Source organism: Rhipicephalus sanguineus, chromosome 7 (assembly GCF_013339695.2).
Source record: "Rhipicephalus sanguineus isolate Rsan-2018 chromosome 7, BIME_Rsan_1.4, whole genome shotgun sequence".
NCBI lineage: Eukaryota > Metazoa > Arthropoda > Arachnida > Ixodida > Ixodidae > Rhipicephalus > Rhipicephalus sanguineus.
This window is the reverse complement of record NC_051182.1, coordinates 91,056,516-91,067,804: the sequence shown is the minus strand read 5'-3', so window position 1 is coordinate 91,067,804 and position 11,289 is coordinate 91,056,516. Positions and strand designations below refer to the sequence as shown.

The window sequence follows — 11,289 nt, the reverse complement described above, 5'->3', positions numbered from 1 at the left end:
AGTACACGGGCCTCTAGCATTTTGCCTCCACCTAAATGCGACCGCCGCGGCCGGGATCGAACCCGTGACTTTTGGGTCAGCAGCCGAGCTCCGTCACCACTATACCACCGTGGCGGACGTATTTTCTGACTTACATGCCTCATCAAACGCGAAATTTGGCCGTCGGCGTCCCGCGTCTGCGGCATCAGCGTACCACGACGTCGGGGACGAGGGATACGAGAAATAACCGTCACGTGTTGGCGTCATCATGACTTCACAAATTTTGGCGTGACGTCATATGATGCCGTTATCACATGACATCGTAGCTTGGTGAAAAGTGGGCAGATCACGGAGGCAGTGCAAAACCAGGTGAGGTGCCTCCGACATTGGAGGCAATGCGAAACCGCGCTTTGTGCACAAAAAACTGAGAAGAAGAAGATGGTTTTCGCTTTCGAGCCGTCTTAAGCGAACGCATAAGGCAGCCTGTGAGTTTTTATTATTGCGATAGCAATTATATGGACAGTCTCGGCTGGAAAATGTCCGTCCCCGTCGCCGTCAGTCACCGTATATGTATGTATATGTATAAGACTGGTTACACACTACTACGACGGGGACGAACGGGTGCCGCTATAAGGAGCTTCGCCCCTAAAAACATTTAACTCCACACATACATACATGGGCATCAGACCAGCACAGAAGGCGTACTTGAAACACGGAAAGTAATATAAAAAATAAGAACCCGATGTGGTTTTCGTTATGGTGCTTGACTGGTGACCCGAAGGTTGCGGGATGGAATCCCGGCCGCAGCGGCCCCATTTCGTTGGAGGTGAAATGACAGAGGTCCGCGTACTTAGATTTAGGTGCACGTTAAAGAACAACAGATCGTAAAAATTTCGGGAGCCTTCCACTATATACGGCGCCTCTCATAATCATATCGGGGTTATTGGGACGTAAATTCTCACAAATAATTAGTATTAGGAAAGAAAGAAGGATCTGATCTGCAGACAAACACGCATAATATATTCCATGATACATTTCAAATTACAAAAATAGCGAAAGCAAAAATCAAAGGCAGATACAGGACCAATCAAGTGCAGTAAAGAATGTTTGCGAAGAAAAATGCAGGATTCATGCACACGTGAACCAAAGCATTTTAAGCATGTAGCTGATATCAGTGTGTCCATTTATTACGCAAGGTTAACACCGGCAGAAGTTATCCTTGCATGTGCATTCGAAATACCGGCCGGAAACTTACGCTGCAAGTGCATAATGTGTTCTTCGGATGCCGCTTGTCACGTTTGATTTTTACTGTTCAAAGAAACCTCGTATCTTCTAAAACGATACAGCTCCCAGCGTTTCTGGAATGATTGGTGCACTGCGGCACGCAACACCCGGCCATGGTGACGGTAGCGAGCGCATAAAACTGGAGGGAAACGAGCACCGACCGAAAAACAGCACGCGCGCCACGCACAAGTGACCGGGCGGGGGATTCAAAATGGCGGCCACGCTGCCGCCAAGGCCGCGGAGGCGGCATCTGCCCTTTCAAAAGCTGACACCACTCTAAGCGGGGGCGCGCGCATCGAGGCACTCTACCGGAGCGCCGTTCGCAGCGCCGCTATCGGTGGCGCACGAGGCAAAAAGTTTAAGAAAAAAAAAACAGATAGGGCACCACCCATCGGACGCAAACATTAAGCTGTTTACGAGGGTATTTCAGAATGCTTGCCGAATTTTCTGGCCAGAGTCTGCTTTGGCGCGCCTTCACTCAAATTTCGTCACTTCCCTTGCCCGTGTCGTTCCGGTGTTCCTTTGTGCGCACCGGGAGCGATCAGTTTCGATTTCGCCCTTGAAATTCGATTATGAATATCTCGAACTACGTGCAACTTTTGTAATTTCTAAAAGATAGGCATGCCATAAATTGACACGCACCACAACTTTGTAAGATAAACAAATGCCCCGAAGTCAATAATCAATAACTTAACTAACGAGCTGTTGTTAATTAGCCGCGTCAGCGTCATTTTAGCTGTGGGAAAGTATTTCCGCCTCGACATAGAATTCATCAGCCAAAAACAACAGCAGCTTGACTGTCACAGAATTTTTTATTAAAAAATCTGTATTGTGTAAAAAAACCCTGTATATCGCGCATTGAATTTCTGAGGCTATTCTTTTTAGAACGGCTAGCAGCGCGTCTTTTGTTTACATTTTTACTGTAGGAGAAAATCGGCGCAGAAATCTTTACAGATTACACATAACACTGTGTTCACGTGGTGTCGACAGCCACTTCTCGTTCGATTATAAGGCAATTGTATTGTTTACTACCTGTCAGCAACCGAATGTATTGATTTTGGTTTTTACAGCTAAGCCGTACATTGCCAAGCGCGATTATTGCTTTATTTTGATGTATTCGGGTTTTGTTAGCAACGATCAGCGCAGACCACGCCGCAATGTTTTCGAAGCTTCGCAATTGTTAGAGATCATTCTGTTAAGATTACGCGCTGGAGGCGAATAGTCAAGTTTTTTCGAGAGCTTGCGCGAGCACCAACGATAACGCTAGAAGGTTCGCCTGACTGCTGTATGAAAGACGACGCGTTCCGCCGATGATCAGCTTACTCGACAGCCGACTACTGTTCTCGCCGCTATCGGTATACGGCGTGAATCATTTGCACGTTTACTTTTCATTTTCCGGGCACAAGGTCGTCCAAGTAAAGCGCCTTTGTTTGCCAATCTTGCTGCGGCCTTCTCCACCTTCACGACCACGTGACAATGTGGCTAGGTCCTGGCGGATCGCGCCCGCGGAAGAAACGACGCGTACAACAACTATTTGCGGCGCCCCTCGCCACCGTGGACGCTCGTTCACAGGCGTCGTTCTTTCACGTCCGCTCTTTCACAGACCGGACGTTCGCCGTGCGCGTTGGAGGGGCGACCAGTTCACCGCGTTCTATCCACACTGGTGTGCCGCAGGGCAGCGTTTTCAGCCCATTTCTTTCCAACTTGGTGCTTGCACCACTTTTGAAGTGCCTCCCTGAAACGGCGATTCTCCCAGTGCGCGCTGTTATTTACGCGGACGACATCGCCCTCTACGTGCGCGGTCCTACCCGGAGGTGCTCTGACGTCCGCGGGCGGATGCAGATGGCTCTGCAGTGCGTGGCGAACTTTATCAGAGACATTGGCCTCACAATTTCGGCAACAAAAACCGAGGCCCTCGTTGTTCACCCTCGTGCTGCAGCCCGCCGCCACCTCCCGTGCCTTCAGCTCGACGGTGCGAGTATCTCTTGGCAAACGAGTGTCCGATACCTCGGGCTAACCATTGATAATCGTCTACGATGGTTCCCCGCGGTGCGGCGCATTCGGCAGGATGCTTGCCGCGTTGAGTCTTGTGTCCGTCGACTCTTCGCTCGCGGCAACGGATGCCCTCCCGCCTTCGCGTGCACCATATACGAAGCAATGGCCCTTTCCGTCGTGCACTACGCTCTCCCTCTCTGCACCCTTCAGGCCCCACAGTGGCGTGCAATCGACCGGGATCATCGGCGAGTGACCCGAATGTGCCACGGCATACCTCGTCATACTCGTGTGGCCGAGACTCTGGCAGAAACTCGCACGTGGCCTGCGTCGCTTACAGCGGATCTGCGTGCTCTGTGTCACGTGGAGCGCCTACATCGTGCACCAGGCGCCGGTCCTCTACTCGCCCGACTTCGTGCTGTCCCAAACACTCAAGTCGGTCGAATCATCGACCTTTACGATAGTCTTGTTGTCGACGAGCCAGCACCCTTGTGCGCGCTGGATCCCACGACACCGGCGAGCGCCCCTGTGTTTACTTTGAACTGCCGGGCATACGTTCAAAGCGCAACACACCACACTGTGCCATCGCTCAGGAGGCTGCGGCCAGGATGCACGACGACCTAGCCGGCAGAACACAAGTCTATTCAGATGGCTCTGTGCTACGAGACCGTTCAGCTGCGGCCGCCTGCATTGCCCCTGAGCTCGGCAAAGCCCTGCAGTGCCGCCTCAGCTTCTGTGCCTCCTCGACTACCGCAGAAATCGTTGGCTTGCAGCTGGCTGCTGACCTCCTTCATGAGTCACCTACCATCAAGAACGCTGCGATTTATTGTGACTCAAGGTCAGCTCTGCGACAGCTCATGAAGGAGGAACGCGGCTCGCCACTTTCACAGCGTGTTGCGCACAGCCTGCGGTCGGTTCAGGAGCATGGCTGTGATGTTGTACTCCAGTGGCTTCCCTCCCATGTTGGCATCGCGGGAAATGAGGCTGCCGACGATCTGGCTAAACAGGCGCATTCTTCCGCGACCCCATTGACACCATACGCCAACTCTCTCGATTCCGCGCGATGTAATTTTCGGCGAGAATTGCAGCGCGACCACCCAGACGAGCGGGTCGCCGATGGACGCCCCCCTCCTCTTCTCCCCATAGCTGGCTTCTCCCGGCGAGAGCGCGCCCTCCTCTTTTCCCTGCGGACTGGCTCGGCATGGACGGGGGAACGAAAACAGCGGCTGCGGGGAGCTCCTTCGTCAGCTTGCATCGACTGCGGCGCTGTTGAAACACTTTTTCACCTGCTGTGCGAGTGCCCCACATCTGCCTGTGCAAGGAAGCAGCTAGCCACCCGCTACCGCCTTCTCGGCTTGCCCTGTGAGACCCTGGAGGGCATCCTCTTTCCCACCGGCTGCAGCGATCGTCGCCGTAATGCCCTTTCCGCCCTTCTCTCCTTCATCGACGCTGCCGGCCTCGGCGAGCGGCTTTAAACCCAACATGCCACCTACCTTCCCGCAAGCTCTCCTTTTGTGTCTTTCCTCGTCTCTCTCTCCTTTTCATCCCCTTTCCCCGTGTGTGTACCGGTTGAGGTGTCCTCTTCGAGAGACAGTTATCGTTCACACCAAACCCCACTTCTTATTTCTGAACAGAATCGGCGCTTTCCACCATTCGTTGTGCCCCTTCGTCGCCTGACGAAGAGATGGCGCTAGCGCGGTTATCACCAGTTCCCGTTTGTACTCGCTATGTCGTGTACGCGTGTCGTTGGCTCGGAGAAAGAAGAGCGGGAATTGAAGAGCGCCAACGCGCGCAGAGGCCCGAAAGGGCGCGAAAACGACGTGAAGCCTCCGCCGCAGAACGGGCAGCCGCAGCCGCTGGCTTCCATCTTCATAGTAGTGGAAGGGCTCTATTTTAACGCGATAGCGTTAAAGAGCTTGTTTCGCAGAAATTTCGGTGTCGGCGTCGTTAGTTGTGAGCTAAAGATCATCATCTTCTCCGTGACCGAAAAATCGAGAAAGATGCAAATAAAATAAACAAAAAATTCGGCAGATCCCACGTACCGTGGTAGTCGACGTTATGCGAAGCATGCGGCGGGTATGTGACTGTGGCGTAACTTTGTTTACTTAGCGACACGTTACAAAATGACGCTAAAGATTTGTATAAATTTTATACGCACAGATATACATGTTGAAGGGACGCATATGTGTTACATAACCAGTCGTTTGCGGTTGGGTAACGCTGCCAATGGCAACGTGGGTATTACCAACACCAGAAGCGGTAAGCTGATATATAGTGCTTATACATGTCCCGAGAACACACGCACGTTTCACGAACCCGTGTGCATGTGTGCAAGAAATTCTTGACAGTTCTTGAACAAGGGCATCATCACCGTGATCAGTGAGCACCAGCAGCTGGTCATGACTTGTTATAGGATCCGGTCGTGATCGTGGTGACGAGGGGTCCATGTCTAGGGAAGTATGTGGTATAGTAGAGCTGTTGGTATTCGTGGATGCCTCGGTCATTTCGTCGACAAATTATCTGTCGACAGAGCCGGCGAAATGCCGGAACCTGAAGCCAAATTTCGCGCTGGTGAGGTATAGGCCGTCGAGGCTGGTAGTCCTGGATAGTGCTACGTAGACCAACATCAGTGGATGATGTTTGTCGTAATCGTAGACTACCTGGGCGTACGTGGCCTACGTAGCCTAGTGTAGAAAGCGGCTGTCAATTAATCTGGCATCATCCTCGGTCAGCATAAGGCCATCGCCCATCCTCGTAAGAAACGAAGAGGACACTGTGGACGAAGTGCACTTTACGGTGCGGTGATGTGGATATCATATGTAACTTTCGTTAATGTATTTCTCCGGGTCGAGCAATGCTTCAATATAGCTTGCTGAACGATAGAAATACAAACGTAATGTTTATTAGACTGCTATAAAAGCGGAGCCATCACTGGAACTACAGATGTTAATCTGATATGACGCCTGTATCGTAGGAGTGTACATATCGTAGGAGTATCATGTAGTGTTTATTGCTTTCTTGTAAAATTAGATAGCCAGCACCACAACTACAATTGACGTTGCACCGCCATTACGCCTGTGTAGGCTGTTTTTGCAAACCAGTTTATAGACCTGGCGTGGCTCAGTGGTAGCATACCTGATTGCCACGCAGAATACTTGGGTTCGACTCCTCCTGGGATCCTAATTTTCATTTTTTCCATTCGTTGAGTCAAGGGTGCCGATGTTGGTTTTCCTTAACGCTATAGCATTTAGGTTACCAATGTCTGTTCTCGCCGTTCCTGGGTAGACATAAACTGTCAATCACCTGTGGCGCATACCCGTACACCGCGGCCTGTGGTAAACGGGTATGTGCCACACGTGTCTAGTGGAAAGGGTTTGACGACGTACGCGACAGGATTTTAACGTTATTCATTTCCTGACCTGGCACTGATATTCCCCAAATGCTCTTACCCTCCCACGCAAATTTTGGTCTACACCAAGTTAAGGAGGCGATCATGAGAGCACCCAGACGTAGGCGGCTAGATAGATAGATAGATAGATAGATAGATAGATACGTAGATAGAAACGCTCAAAGTGCCAGAGGTTCGCTAAGAAATGCTTCGCATTTAAAATTTTCGGGTCCGAGTGAAGATTGAACCCAGGCCGTCTGCGTGGCAAGCAGGTATTCTACCAAAGAGCCGCGCTATTTCTTGAAACTGCTGCAAAAAAAAAAAGACACTATATGAATGTCATGTAGTGGAAGGAGTCTCCTTAAATTGCGTGGAAGAAGCGCAGATTCGCTCCAGCACAATCTTTTCGCACATCAAAACACCTTAACAGCTGCGTTCAGAATTCGCATTAGGCAGTATCGTGTTTTATGCCGGTGTCTACCAAGACTTTCATAACATATTTCAGTCATTGGAGTGCGTCAGCAAAACGAACGCCATCAGATAGCAAAGAAAAAAAAACTAGAAGAAAAAGTTCCGTTGATAGGAGTCGAACCCACGACCTCTCTCTCCGTGACGCTGGCAGGCGGGCGTTTAGCCCACTGAGCTACCGCCATCACATAACGGAGGCCAACGTTTTAGATACTTTCTCAGTTTCGTATCTACTCGCGATGCGCATAGGGAGGAGGCGGCCTGCTGCCGCACCCAACACCACAGCGCTGCAGTCGCGCCTTGGTAGGGTGCCTTGATGCGCGTTTTGTTGCGCGTCTTGTCCAGGGTGAGGACATCTGCGGCGTCTACTGCGGCGCGGCTGCCATATTTTAGCCCACGGCTTCTTACCGGCGTCTCACCCCTCTACGGCAGCTGCGCTGAGAGGCACGAGACGCGGGGCGAAAAATGGCGTCGTGGCGGCACCAGCCCCTTCAAAGAATGGCAACACCCTAAGGGGGGGCGCGCACATCGAGGCACACTAGCCTTGGGCGACTGCAGCGCAGAGGGCCAGGTTCAAACCTCGTTCCATCCCGGATATTTTCTCTTATTTAGTTTTTTTTTCTTATTTCGCGCGATAGTGTTTGCGGACACCGGCGGCGGTGGACAACTACGGTGCTAAAAACGACCGTGGTTGTGATCTCATAACAGATTTCGCTGTTAAAAATACGTGATCACAGCCCCGCACGCGGCCAAGCAACTACGGGAAAGAGCAACACGTCTGCCCGCGACAGCGCTATTCTCGACAGGAGCGCCCTCTCACTGCCTGGGTAAAAGTGGCGGCCGCCTTCGGAGGAGAAGTTATGGAACTGAAAGAGCATCTATAAACGTTGACGGAGGCTACATGAACGGGCCTTTTATCTTTCACACTTTCCTCTCACAGTGCTCTTCGATGGTTGGATAGATGCTAAGAGCGTCCTTTTTTTAACTGGGTGGTGACATGTGTGCTGCCAGGCTCGAAAAAAACAAAATTGGCTGCGTATCTGCGTGCTTCGCTGCAAATGTCGTCGAAAGACGATAGAGGAGGCACTGCGTGAGATATGGACGCCATCTGGCAGTACGTCGGAAAACATGAGCTTGTGCAGAGCATAGAGTTAATATACTGACTATAGAGGAAAAGCTCCCCATAGGGCCTATGCATTGAAACCTATAACCGCATGGGTTCCGCCATGATGGAACAAAACGAACGTTGTCAGACCTTGAGACGCTCACTATATTTGACGGCAGTAATCAGTTTTAATCTACCAACCTAAGCCAGCTACGCGCTGTTCAGGGCACGACCTACTGTACTCCTGACATGCCGAGAGAGCGGGGGTCCTATGGGAGCGCGCGTCCCCGCTCTCGTTCAACCGCTCTCCGTAGGTGGCGCTACCTATAACCTGTTCGTCTGCTACTCTGCGACCGTTTGGACGGCGCTGGAGTAAATACTCCAGTATTATGTGGCGAACTGCCGGCATTATGTGACTTTTTCTGCAAACTTAGACGGAGGGTCAAGTAAGCTATTCAGTGCGGTTAAGTACACTGCACACTGGTTGACTAACGTGAGAAGCCGTAGACTTGCATAGTGTAGGACAGATGTGTCCTTTTAAATTAAAAAAATATATATGTAATTCACTTTCCGTATTTTTATTTCCGAAGTATTTTGGATTTATGCATAATAATTACACGATATGAGCGCTCAGCGCGGGCGAAACATCACCACGAGCTTTAAAGCTGACTTCAGCGAACAGGTGCTGAGTAGCGCCACAACGCTCGTAGGTTACGTCCCTAGCGGCAGGAGGTATGAACTAGAACGTTGGCGTTAGGGAGGGGACATCTGGGCAGGTCTGGGCAGGTCACTACAGTAGGTCGTGGTTCAAGGAACATCAGCTGCGTTTTGATGCGTGAAGCCCTGTGTTAGTGTAGCGTTGTCTGTGCAGCTGGCCCAGTTAAAATTTCCACCTGTTTGTACATTGTTTTTACTAGGCACGCCCTACCACTAATGCATAACGAATAAAGTCACAAGGGTCACTCGACAGATTCGCAGCTCGAAGCAAAGTGCGTAGGCCGTGGTCGCGCGGTGCTTTGACTTGCAATGACGAGACACCTGTATCCACGTTCTTTTTCAACTCATTGCTGCCGTACTTCAGCGCAGAGAGCCGTAAAGTAGAAAAATGTCTATTGCAGCATGCAGCGGCGAATGTGAGTGAGACGTCACCCGAAAGCTTCAATCAAAACTAAAGATCACTGCTGGGCAGTATCGAAGATACATGTATCTTATATACTATCTTAGATACCCTTTGGGTATCTCGTATCTGTATCGCGATACGTCTCGCAAGATGAGTATCTGTATCTGTATTTCCGATACATTCAATATTGTATCGTGTATCTTAAGATACAAGATACTTCTATAGGAACACCATCCTACGAAACAATATTCGCTGGCTCAACTCCGCTTCTCAAGCTGGTACTGGTGCCACTAAACCGCCTGAACAAAACTAAGGGCAGTGACGTAATTTTATCTTTCTGGCAGAGTGCGCTAGTGAGGGCAGGCGATGAGGTGTGCGCGTCCGTTTTGGTTGAGCAGAGTAACATGACAGCGCTCGCGCAGTCTCGACCGAACAAGCGCGCGAACGTCTATGCTTAGCTCACGTACCTTTCATTTTCTCGATTTTTTTTTTTTTTACTTGTGTCAATGCCATGACACTTACCCTTATCCACTGTCCAGCGCCGTGTACCACAACGCGTGCGGCGATTATCGCGCAAATTCTGATGCCGCTCTCCTGTGTGGTGCTTCGTTATGAAATCTGAAGCATAGGGTTGCTTTGCCTCTCGTGGCTTTCACACAGCAGAGATTTGAAGGTTTTTGTGGATGTAAGTCCGACTTACATGCGATTGACCTATGTGCAAATAAAGATCCTAACTATAGCACCTCTAGTACCAATGCTAGATCTAATACAGCAAGCGTTTACCTAGCAGAAGACATCTTCGTGTACCCTATTGTTTTCTTCCTGCTGTCGATCGAGTCCCGGCCGCGGCGGTACCATTTGCGATGGAAGCGAAAATACTTGAGGTCCGTGTACTTCGATTTAGGTGCAGGTTAAAGAACCCCAGGTGGTCGATATTTCCGGAGCCCTCCACTACGGCGTCCATCATAATCATATCGTGGTTTTGTGATGCAAAACCGCAACAGTTATTATTAAAATTAGGCGCAGGACGCAAGCACTGTAGTTCATTCGGGAGCTTACGCGGTAATACTGGTGGGTTTGATCGCCGATGTATAAAAGACCACGCGTTCCGCCGATGATCAGAATACTGAAGGCCGACGACTTTGCTCAAGTCTGGGCGCTACGCTCGCGCGGCTGAGCTATGTAATTCTGGGGGCAGTCACTGCCCGCGAACGCGGTTTGTAGCCGGATTCGCCAGCGGCGGCGGCGGCAAGGACACGTGCGCGCATGCGCTCCTCATTCGGCCCAGAGCACCGCTAGTCAGCAATAGTTACATTGTGACCCACCACAGATGCAATCCGAGAACACTGCGCGTGCGCGGAAGCGGTGGCGGCAGTGTTGTGGCCGTGGATTCCCCCAGTTGCGATAAGAGCAGTGGCGCCGCTCGACGTTGCTTTGGAATCCTATTGCCGCTATCAGTGTATAGCGTGCTTTTCTTGCACTTTAAGTTACTTAGTTTTCTGGGCCCAAGCTTGCCCAGTGAGCAGTTTCGTCTCTCCCACAGTGACTGCCGCCTTCTTCATCGTCACCACCACGTGACCATACAATAGGTATTAGGCATTTCTGGGGTGCACATGTTCTCTCATTGAAAAAAAAATGCTAAAAGATTGCACGTTAGTGAGTATATTGAGCACGAACGCATTATGCCAGCAGGTAAGTAGAATATGAAAAGTCACTGCAGTTTTATGACCTCTACGCATACACTATGCTTCAGGAAAAATGTCGCTAGCAGCGTTGTTGCTCCTGTACACCGGTGATTCGGAATTGCGTAAACGGTCTTTAACAGACAAGGAAAAACTCTACACCGGTATTTGCGCCATCGTGCGAAGGATCCTTATTGAAGTTCTCGTGATTAAATGGCGACCAGCTAGCCGGTCGGCAAGCTGTGCAGCGACTCCCATCAGTTACAAAAAT

At 50.7% G+C, this 11,289-nt stretch overlaps 1 protein-coding gene across 1 annotated transcript; it reads left to right on the top strand.

The window, feature by feature from the left end:
* The first annotated feature begins 3,863 nt into the window (after positions 1-3,863).
* On the top strand, positions 3,864-4,730 carry LOC119398840 (uncharacterized). The gene has a single exon (XM_037665658.1). It carries the CDS (start codon positions 3,864-3,866, stop codon positions 4,728-4,730), a length of 867 nt encoding a protein of 288 aa, XP_037521586.1.
* Positions 4,731-11,289: the final 6,559 nt, after the last annotated feature.